The sequence below is a fragment of the Ooceraea biroi genome, chromosome 6 (assembly GCF_003672135.1).
Source record: "Ooceraea biroi isolate clonal line C1 chromosome 6, Obir_v5.4, whole genome shotgun sequence".
Classification (NCBI taxonomy): Eukaryota; Metazoa; Arthropoda; class Insecta; order Hymenoptera; family Formicidae; genus Ooceraea; species Ooceraea biroi.
The window spans coordinates 12,095,457-12,111,160 of NC_039511.1; the positions used below are offsets into that span (position 1 = coordinate 12,095,457).

Genomic DNA, 15,704 nt, shown 5'->3' on the forward strand with positions numbered 1-15,704 from the left:
GCGTTTATTAAAAAAAATAAATATAATGTCAATCATCGAACTATCATCTTTTTCTTAGAGACGCCGCCCTTATAGCATATTCATTTAAAAAATTTAGGGCGATAGTCCATTCTTAAAATTATATTTAAAATGATTTTAATATTCTAATATAATTTTAATAATTAAATAAGAGCGGATTATGAATACTAGCTTTAAAATGGAATGGCTTTGTATCTTCGCAATCTTTTAGAATCTAAAATTTAGATATTCTCATAGTTTGTAAAAGCTCCGCTACGAGCCTCTACTATCTTCGATCGAAAAGTCAGGCTGTAATATGATACATATTGAATATTTTTTCTCTGGTGGTACCAAATGACGGCATTGACGAGTACCAACCTAAATACAATTATATGACGTCACGTGGCGAGCTGTAGCTAGCCATCGAAGTGCATGTGGAAAGAGTGTAAAAGGTTAGAGTGAACGCGTGACCAGCTGGGGAAGATAGCTGCAGGGACAGACGGCAAACGATGTCGGCCAAGACAAAGAATAAAAAAGAGGAAGAAAATGGGGCGGCCGACGATATCGCAGAGATCGCGGATATGGAAATTAACGAAGAGCCATCAGTCAAGAAGCTCACGCACAAGGAGAAGAAGAAGCTGAAGAAGCAGCAGGAGTATGAGAGGACAATAGAGATGCTAACGAAGACTGGTGGCCAAGGTCACAGCGAATTGGAGTCTAACTTCACGGTCTCGCAGAGCCAGACGCAGCAGCGCGGCACTCAGCAGCTGGACAATGCGGTGGACATCAAGGTTGAGAATTTCAGCATAGCAGCTAAAGGCAAGGAACTCTTCACCAATGCCAGTCTGCTCATAGCACAAGGCAGACGTTATGGTTTGGTTGGACCCAATGGGTACGTTCTCGACACTTTCATATATGTAGAACTCGTGTAACGAGCACGTGCATAAGGAACCTAAATTATTGCTACAAGATTTATGTATTATATATAATTGTTTATTCATTGTTGAAAGATTCATACAGCAATATATCCACTTTTAGGTTTTTTTTTAAATAGATTATTACATTAACTATTTTCGTATTATGCTATAGGTATAAATATATTTAATAAAATATAGACACTTTTATAAACAATACCCATTCCCTTGTGAGATTAATAATACCCTTAATGTTTAATTACAGTCATGGCAAAACTACTTTACTTCGCCATATAGCTAAACGAGCCTTCAATATTCCATCCACTATAGATGTTCTATATTGCGAACAAGAAGTTATAGCAGACGATACTCCAGCTGTAGACGTTGTGCTCAATGCTGATGTAAAGTGTAAGGAACTCCAGGCTGAATGTAAAAAGTTAGAAGAATTGTCGGAACAGGGTGATTCTACTGTGCAAAGTAGATTACAAGAGGTAACAACCCGTTTTTTAGCGTCGCAATTATTCAACTGATTCTTGAAAGAATAATTTATTTAAAACTCTCTCTCCTCTTATAATAAGTTCTGTACTATAACATTATAGATAACATACGATTTTGTTATGTATTCAGGTTTATGAAGAGCTGAAGGCCATTGGAGCAGATTCGGCAGAGCCACGGGCTAGAAGAATTCTCGCCGGTTTAGGATTTAGTCGTTCGATGCAAAACCGTGCGACGAAGAACTTCTCCGGTGGCTGGCGAATGCGCGTGTCACTCGCAAGGGCTCTCTTCTTGGAGCCGACGTTGTTGTTGCTGGACGAACCCACGAATCACTTGGACTTGAACGCGGTGATCTGGCTGGATAACTATCTGCAGGGCTGGAAGAAGACTCTGCTGATCGTGTCGCACGACCAAAGCTTCCTGGATAACGTGTGCACGGACGTGATACATTTAGATCAGCAAAAACTTTTCTATTATAAGGGAAACTATAGCATGTTCAAAAAAATGTACGAGCAGAAGAGGAAGGAGATGATAAAGGCGTACGAGAAGCAGGAGAAGCGACTGAAAGATCTGAAGGCGAGCGGGCAGAGCAAAAAGCAGGCTGAGAAAAAGCAAAAGGAGGCGCTCACTAGGAAGCAAGAGAAGAACCGAACGAAGATGCAGAAGCTGGAGGAGGATACCGGGCCTACGGAATTGTTGCAGAGACCAAGAGAATATATAGTGAAGTTCAGCTTTCCAGATCCGCCGCCACTTCAGCCTCCAATCCTCGGTCTTCAAAGTAAGCAACAAGTCCTTTATCCTTACTCGTTCAACTGTAACATAAAAGACTTAAAAGCATGACACAAACACATTCATTTTAATCAAATATTAATTTCTTTCAGATGTAAGCTTCGCGTACGCAGGACAAAAACCACTATTTATCGATGCAGATTTTGGAATAGATCTGAATTCTCGAATAGCGATAGTAGGACCCAATGGGGTCGGCAAATCCACGTTCTTAAAATTACTGATGGGCGATCTGACATCTCAGAAGGGTGAACTTTCGAAGAACCATCGACTGGTACGTAGAAGAATTTTTGTAATAAATAATACTTTTATATATAATACTCATATATCCTCTCATCGTTTTTCTTGACACATTGCGGGCGGATATCTCGCATTTTCTTTGCAAACTTTCACTTATTTCATTTCACTTGGATCTTTTGCTAAGTATCATACTTTGAAGAGTTCAGTAGTTAAAAATTATAATTAATATATATCTTAAAAATGCACATATAATTTTAAAATATTCATTGAAAATAAATATTTAATATGACAATGATTTTTTTTACTATTAACGAACTAATTTAAAAATATTTGACGCAAAAAAATGACGCTGACCACTGTGTTAATATCCTTATCGCATTGTACAATATTGCAACTTGATCATCATCTCGCAGAGGATAGGCAGATTCGATCAGCATTCTGGTGAACATTTGACGGCCGAGGAAACTCCAGCAGAGTACCTGATGCGCCTGTTCGATCTGCCATACGAGAAAGCGCGCAAACAGCTGGGCACGTTCGGCCTCAGTTCTCACGCGCATACCATCAAGATGAAAGACTTGTCAGGTGGGCAAAAAGCGCGCGTAGCTCTCGCCGAGCTCTGTTTAAACGCGCCGGATGTGGTAATCCTGGATGAACCGACCAACAACCTCGACATCGAGTCCATTGACGCGCTGGCTGACGCCATCAACAACTACAAGGGTGGCGTCATCATTGTCTCGCACGACGAACGATTGATCCGAGACACGGAGTGCTGCCTCTACGTGATTGAGAATCAGCAGATCAACGCGATCGATGGCGACTTTGACGACTACAGAAAGGAACTGCTCGAGAGCCTGGGCGAGGTCATCAACAACCCGAGCATAGCTGCAAATGCTGCCGTTCTACAATAATCATCGACCGATTAGCATCACCATCTTTTAGTAGCCTGTGACGTAAAAATAATTGCCAGATTGAAGCCTTCGGAGGGACACCTGGGTGTCCTACAACTGTCAGAGTCGAATTTTGTATTATAAATATACCGATTGTGATCGGCTGTAAAAACAAATATTGCTAAGAATAAAATGGAAGGGATGATGATGCTTTATTTTGATCACAATTGACAAATGTTGACGTTGCATCAATTCTTATTTCATTTATAAATATGTATAACAAAGTTCTACATTGAAGCTAATAGTAAAAAGATTATTCTTAAACAAATTTGGAACTAATAAATCGACTTAAATAAAGTAAATAAATTTAAAGGAATAAAGTATGTTATTTTATTAGTGCGCTGGAGAGAGAGAGAGAAAGAGAGAAATATGATATTTAAAACGCTAATAAATTCTTTTATACATATATTCACTGTTATTTCCTTTAAAATATTTATTTCTGTGCACACATCGCACTCGGAATATTCTTATTAACATTGACACTGTTTCTGCATCTTTGTTCTTCTCGTTGCCTATTCTTTATACTAGTATTATATTTTATTTGTTTAAAATAAATACATGTACACGTAACGGGAGATTGATGAGAAAAAGAAATTTAAGAGACAAATAAAAAGAAAATAGAATGAAAAAATAAAATAGAATCGATCTAATTGTTGAAATTGCCGCCTTAACAAATGCCACGAGCTAAAGGTGTGATCCATTTAATACTACAAATGCTTTGAAAGTGTTTGAAGCATTTGTAGCGCTAAGTGGACGTAACTGAAGTACTAATTACACTTATGTCAATATTGAAGATTCTGGAAGATTCGTGATACCGATGTTTTACGAACCTCGTGGCGTGGCTCGTGCATTCCAGTGTCAATTGATCTCCATTGATCTCTAGAGACCAGTTAGAGAGCATCCTCTGCACCTCGGTATCGTGTAAAACTTGAGACACCGTTGTAAAACCTACGAGATCGTCGATCACACAAAATCAACGATGTCGAGGAGCGACGAAGTGAGTTTAAACTGCATGCTTTTCTGCATGTAAATGATGTAAACGATCGTAGTCGCATGGTTATATTTTGGAGGGAAAAAAAGGAGGACGGGAAACCAAGAGCAAATAATACAATTAAAATAAAAGACCATTTTCCTATATTTTATGGTGAATAGGTAATACGGTTTATTCACGAAATTTTGTACAAATGGATTTAGTTATTTAATAACGCTTATTAGCTGTAAAATTAGCATCATTATCAAGTGATTCTTAATTTAAGTGATTTTTAATTTTTTCTCACAGATAAAACTTGACATCGAGGAACTTGATGGCTTGCTGAAGCAAGCTCGCAGACAACGTACCAAAGATGTAATAACGCTTGAGATCAGGAGGCTACAAACAGAATTGGTGAAATTAACGGAAGAGGAGAGAAACGCGTCTGTGAAACCTTCGAACCCACCATCAAATGTCCCTCAGAAGTGCTACGAGGTTAAATTGCACAATTATGGATGGGACCAGAGCAAGGCAAAGGTCAAGATCTACATACCGTTAGAGAACGTTCATCAGCTGCCCAATGAAGCTATCGCCTGCAATTTCACGGAAAAGAGTTTAGATCTGCGAGTGCTTGGATTGGACAACAAGAACTATCACTTGCCGATCAATAATCTATGCGCGGAGATTGACACCGAGAAGAGCTGCTTCAATGTGAAAACCGACATGATCGTTGTGTCGTTAGTAAAGAAAGTTGCTAAAGAGTGGTCGCACGTCACGTTGGTGGAGAAGAGAATCAAGGAGGCCAAGGTGCCATCAATGCCAGAAATGGGCGAGGACAGTGATCCCGGTGCCAGCCTGATGAATCTTATGAAAAAAATGTATCAAGATGGCGATGACGACATGAAGAAAACAATAGCCAAGGCGTGGACGGAAAGTCAAGAGAAGCAGAGGAGCAACGTAGTAGACTTGTAATTTCAGAGTCAGTCATCTAGATAGAAACATGCGTCTTTTGAACTTTGTTTTTTATTTGAAACATCAAGTGTAATGTAAATTTTAAGAATAAGAGTTGTAGAAGTACATACATGGGTTATGTATATTTATTTTACAGTTTACTTTAAAACGCCTAAACAGGCGGTATTGGCATGACTACAAATTTTTAATCGTAATAGTAGTGACGTGATGAAGGATTATTAAATCAGATTTTTAATGTGTATATTGCCAAGATTCTCACTTTCAAACAGTTTTCTGTTTATTTGTTATTAATGAGATCAATAAAATGTGCCAGACTTAACTGAAATCGAATACCTTTATTATCCGTTCCTGCACTTTGCAAATTAATTTTTAATTTATATTGCGATAATCGATATGCTGTGCAAAGCGTTCTCGGTAAACTCGATCGATTGTCGAATCTTGTTTCGCAGATAAATAAAGAATTTTCATGACATAAATATAACAATTCGTTATAGAATTATATATATATATATTTTCGATTATTTATAATTTCGATTTAACATTCGCTGGTCATTTTAGATCGGATATGGGATGGTTAATTATATCGCGCTAAAATATAAAAATCTTTTAAATAAATTACGCTTCGATTTAATACATAACTTTTTCCCAAAAACTGATCAATCGATACAGTTAATACACTTGCGTTCGCACACAAGATTCGAATTTACAATTTTATTTCTCGTGAAATAAGAATAGAATGATGCGCTTACTACAAACTATTGCGTGACAGCTTTTTTTTTGTATTTGGCACTGAGATGATAAATCTGTGGGTGAACGACATCCTCATTAAAAGAAATATCGTTTAAAGATACCTTTCTGTGATGTTTGATATAAATTACGTATACATTTTGCGTAATACATGCGTAACCACCGATCGTTTGCTTAATTAAGCAATTATTATATTATGCTGATAAATCGATAATGAAACTTATCTACTCTCCAGAAGGCTAGACATAGATAACGTTTGTAAATTCAGGAAAACAAGTTTTTTTTAGATTTTCGAGCAGCAAAACTTTATTCTAAATTTCCATTTATTCACGCACGAAATATTCCATTACGCTAGGAATCCTATGTTAAACGATCGAGCATCGAGCAGCATCGACGCGTAAATGGATCCGATTGAAAATTGTGCGTTTCTCATTGATCAGGAAGATAATATTAATGCGATAGGTTCATTCAAAAGAGTTCCATGACTGCACGACAATGTGACAGAGACACGAGTTTTACAAGTTTCAAATAATACTCAAATAACTTATTAACTCTCAATAAATAACCGTTTCTCTAAATTTCGCGTATACATTATTATCGAAATTCATTATCAAATTTTTTCGATTAAGAAATATATATAATGTATAAACAAGATTAGGTGTCTCGTTATGGCTATGTGTGTCAAAGCCGATCTTTGGTCATGATACAAAATATTCACACGATTCTGCACAATCATCACGGTAAAGCATGTCGCATATTAATAATACAATAACATAATAACGTCATATATATAGCAGCCGCAACGAAAGAAGTGTATCTTACGGAATTAAAAAAATGGCACTTAAAAACTACGCATATTTTATTATATAGGTGGGTGAACGGTTCACTCTTGTCTATTTTCATGTCAATTTTTTTCGAATAAACCGCTCGTGCGAGCAATGTCTCGAAGTCACGTAGCTTAGGTACTTAAATTAATAGTGTCGTACAACATTGGACCGATCGCATGTAACGGATACATCTCGAAGTATTCGTATAATACATTTGCGCAGAGTATTTCTATCCGAACGGTTCGATTTCGACAAAGGAAGTTATCTCAAACGACAATGCAATGAGCTACTTACTTCTATCTCACCGACTAAACGAACATGATTTTACCGTGTGATATACTGTTCAACATTTTCGGATTGCGTTACGGCTGTATCGTGCGATTGTTACAGCACATGAGAAAATTGACACTCTATACAGAAACGTCACGGCGATAACATAGTGATCACGTTAAACGCTTCCATCCGCGATGTACTCATGTTAGATTAGACTTTTAGACGGTTGCGAGTAAAACACTTAAAACTCCGCGTCGAACCCGCTCCTCCACTTTTTGTACACAATATATCGGAGACTAAACCAGCAAACGTACATCTTACGAATCTTAACAATAACTTCGGAAGAAAAGTAAAAGCATACTTTGCACAATACTTTCTTACTGGCAACTCTGACGCTGCTATCTTTTCCATCCAGCTGACGACGCATTAGCTAAATTAAAATATCTCAAGTTCGCGATAGAGCCGCTGGCGTGAAAAAAGCATCGTGTAAATTACGCTAAACTGAACACAGTTATTGTTTGCAGAATAACGTAACATTGACTTTACATAGGGTGTCGTCGCACATCGTGCCAATCATGTATAAACAATCGTAGTAGGAATTAAATTTTTCTATCCAGAGAAACTCCATTCGCGCCGTCACGCGTGATATCGCCATTCGCGCGATATCGTTCTTTCTTTGACAATATTCCTCGAATTAAATAGGAATGTATAATATATATGTATATACACTGCAGCACAATGTGACTGTAACGTGTGTCAGACTCGATACATTATCCTCAGGTATATTTATAATGCATCAAGACGCATCATTGTCCTGTTATATAGTTATAACAGGAAAGTAATTAATTACAATTTAGTCGAGCATAATTTAAAAACAATATGATACATTCAATCAAGGCGAGGGGGGGGGGCCCGAATTACATTTTATACATGGAAACATATACTTAGAGAATCGCATAATATTGAAACACGAGACACTCTAACTTACGTTCACTCCTTTCCAGATAGCTCAAATTAAGGTGCACTTCCGTAATTCCCCAAGTTACAATTATACACATCTTAGTCTATACGGATAAAACCGTATGAACGAGTGGAAATAAGTGGAAGCATAAAACAGACGGGTGGGAATGTACAAGCGTACCTTACATTTAGCAAAATATGTCTAACATAATTTAGTACAACCCGTTAAGTATATAAACACTAACAATATGTTCCCACAATATATATAAAATGCATTCTAACGAATCGTATGTACAATATGTAACGTTGCGAAAAAACCACATAATGTACATGTCGAAGATTATCCTTTTTCTCTCACATCTATGGTAAAATGCTGTATATTTTATACAATATGCAGTTTCTTAAACTATACGACACCTAATTAATTAAAAGCGATGTTTATATTTCTTCAGTAACGCGTCAGACAGGCTTTTCGTCTGATATTTTTACCATATATATATATATGTATATTTGTTTTTAGTTTTAAAACGCACTTCATCCATATCAGTGTAAGGTGATTTCCTGCTTACTCTAATCAAATTCATAAAATTCATATCATCGGGAATGACGTGTACGTGTATTCGCAATAAAGATTATCCGTCTACGAATCACGAGCGAAAGAATAGTCTCAAATCGCCTCGCGCATTCTACACAACGGCGAAAAATAAATTAATAAGGCTAAGGAATAAGAAAGGAAACAAGAGAGAGAACGCGCGCCGTACAACAAAAATTGCTATTCATCTCTAATTGAGGATGGAGAGATGTTAAAATACAAATGAAGGTAATAGTCATAGTATAAGAGAATATTAAACGGACGCTTAGTCTTTGGTTCCCGCGCGGAGGCTTCGATTCGTTAATACTCTTACATAATACCAAGAGAGCATTAACTTATTCGCATGTCTTATGAAAGACGAGGTCGCTCGCTACGTACTTTATCATACAGCGATCATTCGGCGTACGGCTTACTGCCGTTGAGGGACAACTGAATCTCGCGAGACGTCGCGTGAAATACCTCGCTCATCGCCGTCCGCGTCTTCTCCATCAGCGTCTCCACGTCGTTCGTGCTGAGTCCCTCGGTAGAAATTGGCGGTAACGTTGTCACAAGAACGCGTCCTTTAATCGAACCAAGGATTAAATTCCAAAAGGGAATTACTAGATTTGTGATTTATACAAATTATTGTCTTGACATGTTATTATTCGAACACCGATGTTCTTCTATCAGAAACTTACTGAGAAATTACATTGCAATTTTTTAATTTTTAATATAGAATATGTCTATATTTTTGTATTTCGTTTTGTTGAGAGACAAAATTTTTACCAAAACTCCACGTAAAATTAGTTCAGGCAAGTTTTGTTGTTATAAATTATATTATTAAAATATTCTCTCTCTCTCTCTCTCTCTCTCTCTCTCATAATCTTCAAAGAAAGTTTGTTAAAATGAATTCTCCGACTTTCTTACTCATAATTAATTTCTTAACTACTTACCGGTATCAAACCTCTTCTCTTCTGCGGACAGGAAATAATAGGAAGAAAACACGACCGGTAGTATAGGTAATTGTGACGTGATAGCGACATGGAAGGCACCCTTCTTGAACGGATGTATCTCACCGGTATTGTGCCTGGTGCCCTCGGGGAATATCCACAGCTTAATCTGCGAAATATCGCCATTAGAATAATTTAAACATGATTTGAATTCATATCCGAAACCGTACCTTCTTGTCTTTTATCTCCTCCGTAGCGGTGTTCATTACGGATCGCGCTTTCCCAGAATTCATCCTATCGATGAAGATCAGGCCACACAGCCAGGCAGCGAGACCCATCGGCCACGCATAAAAGATCTCTTTTTTGGCGATCACGGTGCACTTGTCCATCACCGGCCACAGCTCAAACATCCCCAATACATCCATCGAACTCTGGTGATTCGCTACGATCACGCAAGCCCTGTCCTTCTCTAGGTGCTCTCTACCCCGTAGCTCCCAACGTAGCCCTAGCAAAGTACTGATGTGATGGCAGAGTGACGATGCCAGCCTGCAAAGGCAGTATATTGTTTATGTAACAAGGCTGATAAATTAAAGGAAGAATCGAATAACTATCTTGGATTATTTTACGTGCAGGCAATAAGAATCTAAACGAGAGCGCCCTTTTTACTTACGTAATATTGAATTATTTGTGGACTTGAATATATTTATAGACGTTTTATTTGAATATTTTTATTTTGAATATTATTAATTATAATCGGCGAACTAGTTTTGAGCGAACTTTCAAGACATGATTGTAGATATGTGTAAAACCTATGCACCTTGAATTTTGAACATGCATAGATTATCATAAAAAGATAAGATATATATATATTTATATAATATTAAAGGTCAAGTAGGAAACCTTGATATAAATTATCTAAATAAAAACTCTCCTTGTCTCTCGTAAATAATTTTTTGATGCTGACACTGGATTTGTAATTGATAATGTTCTGTATTATTTTATCGGAAATCTTCGTGGCTTGCTGATCGAAAAACGCGTACAAAATGCAGCGTAGTCAAACTAATTTGTATTTATAATTTATAAAAAATATTAATTAGTGGATTAATATTTGTTAATGCAAATTATGATGATAATATAAATTAGTAACATTTTCTTTGTTTCCCGATTTTTGTAGAATTATTTCTCAGTAATATTATATTTATTGTAAATGCATATTCACAAGAGAGATTACAGTAGCATTAACTTCCTCTTTTAATAATTATAAATTTGCTTAGAAAGAAGATCTCTGTACAACATCTCAGAATGTCCTTTTTGAACTATGAACACTAATACTTACGAAGTAACTAACACTCAACGTGAGAACTTTGTATTGCATATTTCTTGTTTATTTATCTTTTTCATGCCACAAGAGATTATCTATTAATATAAAAAAGACAGCTAAATATTTCATTAATTCCGTTAACATGTTCTCTACCGTGTGTTTTCGATAGACAGTGAAAGGCATTTTCAGACCAAATAATATTTTTATCATTCACAGATAAAGTGCAAGAAAATAATTGATATCACTATTACATCTATGATGACGTTCGTTAGTTTTACTATTTACTAAGTAAATCTAGCTCACAAAAAGCGAAAAAATAAATAATCTTTCCATATTTATCAAACTATAACGTGCACCGTTTTTTGGTACACGTGGCCTGAAAGTGACAACTACTCAAAAACGCTTGGCAGGGGACGTTAAAATGATTACAGTATACAGTATTACAGAATATTTCACATCTTGTACCTTATACATACTTTATAACGCTCTTGAACTTTTTTATTTTTGAGAGATTCAATTACCGCAGATCGATCGAGTAAAGGTCAGTTATTAATAAAACCCAGTTAATCTGCCATTGTGCGATTTAGCAAATATTCGGGTGTGCCTCGAGGCTTTTCCCGAGTATTAACAACGGCAAACAAGGGTCAATCAATATGGCAAAACGTAGCGGCAAAGCACGCGGAATATCGCAGAGATATACGCAGCTAACAAAGTTGCCCTATAATTACTCCCACGTATAATTATTCCCACGCGTGTGCGCTTTGGAGACTTTTTTGTTGCGGCGCGACTCGCTCGCGATGGCAGCCAGCGTGGCGTGCAAAACGCACGTTCGATATTCATTCTGCTCAACAGAGACATTATCAATTATGCGAAGCGACTCATCATTCTCTCGTGTATTAGCTCAACGGTGTAACAAGACCGAGCTCTGCCCGCCTCCGCTCCAGCATACCAATATACGACCAATATGAGGTGTCACGTGACACGCTCGCAACAACCACCACAAACAATACCACCACCATCGCCACCCACTCTGCTGCCGGTCAATAATTCCCGTGGCCGTTACGGTGATCTCGCGCGCGTCTGATGCCTGACAGACTGGCATCGGGAAGACAATAGGGAAAGAAGAGAACGGAAGAACAACGCGCGGGGCGCAGAGTGAGCGAGCGAGCTAGCGCGCCTCGTAATAATATCGATCGATTAAGGGTACTGACAGGAAATTCTTGACGTTGCCGGGCCGCAGCGCGAAGACGGGTATGAGCAGCACCGCGTTCATCATCACGCCGCCGTAGTAAATGAAGAACTTGAAGTAGTAGCGGAACGTGCGGCTGGTCTCGTAGAGGAACGGCAGCACGAGGATGAAGCCGACGAGGACCACCTCGATGTACGACGGGGCCATCTTCCCCGGGAGAACGTCGTTACGAACGACGAACGAGCGTTGACAATTGACACCGCGCACTTTCGCGCACTCCGCTTCTCTCACGCACTTATCCCTCTCTTTCTCGCTCGGGGAGAACAATTCCCTCGAGTTATTCTCGCTCTCGTCGGGACAGGCGCTCCCTCGGCCGACTTTGCGCGCTCTCGGCTGACGCGTCGCCGCCGGCACGGCTCCAGCACGGACCAACGACGCTCCGTCCACCCACCGTGACGCACAGGCGGACACTGCCGTCCGGCGACGGCGACGGGGCGATTTAACACGGCGGGGCACCTTGGAGCGCACGCACTGCCACCACCGCGCGCGGATGGAGAGATAAAGGCCCCGTCCCACGGTGTTTCCACCCCTGTTACCGTTACTGTACTGCGAGCGCGTCCCCAACCGCGTGCAGCCATGCGTGCACGTACGTACACGCGAGTTCGTGCACTGGAAAGTGCATTGTCGCACTTTCCGCACGCGAAACGGGACGTTGCGTGCCTCGAACTTCGGCGTTTGGCATTGGAGAAAAAGGAAAAGTGCCGGGTGCACACATGAAAGGCGCAGCTTTGAGTCCTTGCGCGCGTGTGTCATGGAACAAGTCCGTTTTCTAAAGCGGTTGAAATGAAATACGATTTTTGCGTGTTTTATTTAAATATTTGCCAGGGGAGGATATGAAATTGTTCGTGTTTACGAAAAAATCGATCTGTGGATCTGTAGATTAATTTTCCTTTTCCTCTCTACGATCAATATATAAATTATGCAGCAATAAATGACCCACATCTTCATACGTATTGTGTTATAATAATTCTTATAGTAATTAAGAATTAATAGAAAGTTTCGCGTTTAATTTTGCTAAAAAACTCCGCTCGGAGTTTTCCTTCAGCTTTTTTTAAAATGTATTTCTGTATAATTATATATTTTTAAAGACATTATTCTCTCAATTATTTATCAATATTGATTATTACACGAGCTGTTATCTCGTTCCAAGTCCATTTTCTCTTCGCACTTTATAGACGAGAATATTGCGTTTGCATGACTCGCATCTTTTACTGCACTTCATGTCTACTTTATGCATTCTTTTTTTCTCATGCAAAATTAATATATCAATTTAATTTATTTTATCTAATTTATATACTTGATATAAATTAATATATGTTAATTGCCGTACACGTGAAAATATAGATAAAACTTTTGCATTTAGTCACGAATGCGCTTAAATCTGATATATTATCTAACATATCTGATAATTGTTATATAAAAAATATTGATAGAACACTATACAAATATTTTAGTACTAGTGTAGTATTAGATGATTACCAGAGACTGATTGCGATAAAAATACACGCAATGATAACCTATTTGCTTGTACGATGTTTGGAACATCTGCAAAAGAGCTATTCAACAGACTAAACAACTTTGCAACTGTGTAAGATTTCTTGCTGAACGGTGATCTATTGTCTATAAAATCATATTTGCAACATGAGTCGCCTTTTTTTCCAGCATTTGAAAAATATGCTTAATAAATAAATGCAACAGGTTGTACATACATATATCAAAGAATCATAATTTAAAAATGATTATCTCTCCGATCTTTTTTTTATTTTGTCCTCTAATTTATAAATTATGCAGCAATGAATGACTCGCATCTTCTACCATACGTATTGTGTAATAATTCTTGTATAATAATTCTTAGTAATTAAAACTTAATAGAAAATTTTGCGTTTGGATTTTGCTAAAAAAATCTTCACGGATTTTTCGATCAACCCAGTCAATAGAATTGCACGTATATCTGTAATGAAGTAGATATTTTATGTTTTAATTATTTTTAAAAAAATTAAGGTTCTATACAAAGTTTTTCGTGCAATCGTTATCTCGTCATGAAATGACAAGATCGATGAGATAATTCAAAGCTACGTAATCCATATATGATAACACGAGATATATATTGCGTGAAAAAAGCAAGTTACAGTAAGAATAGATTACAGTTTACATCATAATTATAAATGCGATGCGCCGATCGAAAAGAAAATTTGAAACAATTTAGTTCAATGGTTTTTACATTCTTCGTTCGTTTTTTGATGTTGCGTTATCACTGAGTATTGTATTATATTGATAATTAATTAATATTTCATGTTGTATTATTATTGAGTGTTACTCGTATTTGCAATTAAAAATGCTTATAATATTATATGTTAGTTTAGCTAATCACAGATCAGCTTATCGAAAATTTAAAGCTAATAACAGCATATATAATTTATACTTATAGATATATATATATATATATATATATATATATATAAAGTGTAAGAAAATATGTAAAATAATTATAATTATAGATTACACAAATATAAACGAAAACAATACGTGTGCATTGTTAGAGGAATTGTATACATGATTTCCATAAGTGGCGATTATTATTATTATTATTTCTATCATCTTTAATTACCATAACTTGTAAAGAAATTATTATAAGAATATAACAATTTTACAAGAAATATTTGGGCGGAACGCTTTAATTAGAATTCTGAGTTGGAAGAACGCGACAACGATTACGGCAATCTAGTGATGACACCAAGTGGTGGGTGAAATAGATTTATATCTTGCAAAAAGGTTTCCGCTTCTTCCGATTAATCATTGAGAAACGTCGACGAGGACATCGTGAACCCTCACTATTACGCATTCCGTAACGGAATCAACGTCAATCTTGATTTTCGTCACTGCGTACAGTCTGCTTTATAAGTATGCAATGTCGCAATGCGACGAGCAATTTAATGTGAAACAAACGTTTAATGATTATTATGCATAAAATAGATCAGATAGTTTTTTTGGATTACTATTTTACATCGAATATTACATTCTTTTAACTATGACAGAATATAAATTTTAATTTAAAGTGAAAATCTGTCGAAGATTATGCTTCTTGAATGCAATTCAACTGATTCAAATAATAAAGTCTCGTATTTGAGATATCGTTATCAAGAATGTGCTAGAATTTAATTAACGAGTTAATTAGAACTTAAATAAAATTAGAACTAAAATAAAAAATTGTAATTTTTGTTCTTACAAGACTAAACAGATATATGAACAAAAATATCTAAGAGTTATATTTTATGAATGAAACCACGCAATGTTTTAGAACTTATAATTATTAGAATATTGTTCGTTGTTTTAGAATTATTAAAGATTTTGTTAAAGATGATCGCTTCCGAGTAAATCCGAGAAAATGTGTTAATTTTGATTAAAAAGTTCTGAAAGACTCAAAATTGATGAGTATTGATTATTATCATTTGTTTATAATCTTCTAAATCAGTTCAATTATACAG

General features: G+C 36.9%; 3 protein-coding genes and 1 long non-coding RNA gene across 4 annotated transcripts; 2 read left to right on the forward strand and 2 right to left on the reverse strand.

Moving 5' to 3' along the window:
- The first annotated feature begins 386 nt into the window (after positions 1 to 386).
- Positions 387 to 3,695, forward strand: LOC105285147 (ATP-binding cassette sub-family F member 1). Its single transcript, XM_011349144.2, has 5 exons — positions 387 to 889; positions 1,177 to 1,402; positions 1,539 to 2,184; positions 2,288 to 2,466; positions 2,846 to 3,695. Exons 1-5 carry the CDS (start codon positions 507 to 509, stop codon positions 3,338 to 3,340), a joined length of 1,929 nt encoding a protein of 642 aa, XP_011347446.1. The 5' UTR covers positions 387 to 506; the 3' UTR covers positions 3,341 to 3,695.
- Positions 3,696 to 4,148: 453 nt separating this feature from the next.
- Positions 4,149 to 5,641, forward strand: LOC105285148 (calcyclin-binding protein). The gene is made up of 2 exons (XM_011349145.3): positions 4,149 to 4,376; positions 4,659 to 5,641. Exons 1-2 carry the CDS (start codon positions 4,359 to 4,361, stop codon positions 5,319 to 5,321), a joined length of 681 nt encoding a protein of 226 aa, XP_011347447.1. The 5' UTR covers positions 4,149 to 4,358; the 3' UTR covers positions 5,322 to 5,641.
- A 171-nt stretch (positions 5,642 to 5,812) lies between these two features.
- LOC105285149 (1-acyl-sn-glycerol-3-phosphate acyltransferase alpha) lies at positions 5,813 to 12,657 on the reverse strand. The gene is made up of 4 exons (XM_011349146.3): positions 12,182 to 12,657; positions 9,880 to 10,195; positions 9,653 to 9,818; positions 5,813 to 9,280 (listed from the first exon to the last, which is right to left on the reverse strand). The coding sequence occupies exons 1-4, from the start codon at positions 12,364 to 12,366 to the stop codon at positions 9,114 to 9,116; spliced, it is 834 nt and encodes a 277-aa protein (XP_011347448.1). The 5' UTR covers positions 12,367 to 12,657; the 3' UTR covers positions 5,813 to 9,113.
- LOC109611336 lies at positions 10,372 to 12,175 on the reverse strand. Its single transcript, XR_002193719.2, has 2 exons — positions 11,436 to 12,175; positions 10,372 to 11,065 (listed from the first exon to the last, which is right to left on the reverse strand). It is a non-coding gene; the product is annotated as an uncharacterized LOC109611336 (long non-coding RNA).
- Positions 12,658 to 15,704: the final 3,047 nt, after the last annotated feature.

Bases quoted from the DNA above. Each gene is read 5' to 3' on its own strand.
- LOC105285147 (XM_011349144.2), top strand. From the start codon at position 507: ATGTCGGCCAAGACAAAGAATAAAAAAGAGGAAGAAAATGGGGCGGCC. The intron at 2,185-2,287 runs GTAAGCAACAAG...AATTTCTTTCAG, and splicing joins TCCAATCCTCGGTCTTCAAA to ATGTAAGCTTCGCGTACGCA. The intron at 2,467-2,845 runs GTACGTAGAAGA...ATCATCTCGCAG, and splicing joins TTTCGAAGAACCATCGACTG to AGGATAGGCAGATTCGATCA.
- LOC105285149 (XM_011349146.3), bottom strand. From the start codon at position 12,366: ATGGCCCCGTCGTACATCGAGGTGGTCCTCGTCGGCTTCATCCTCGTG. The intron at 9,819-9,879 runs GTACGGTTTCGG...GATATTTCGCAG, and splicing joins AGGAGATAAAAGACAAGAAG to ATTAAGCTGTGGATATTCCC. The intron at 9,281-9,652 runs GTAAGTAGTTAA...GTTCGATTAAAG, and splicing joins AGAGAAGAGGTTTGATACCG to GACGCGTTCTTGTGACAACG.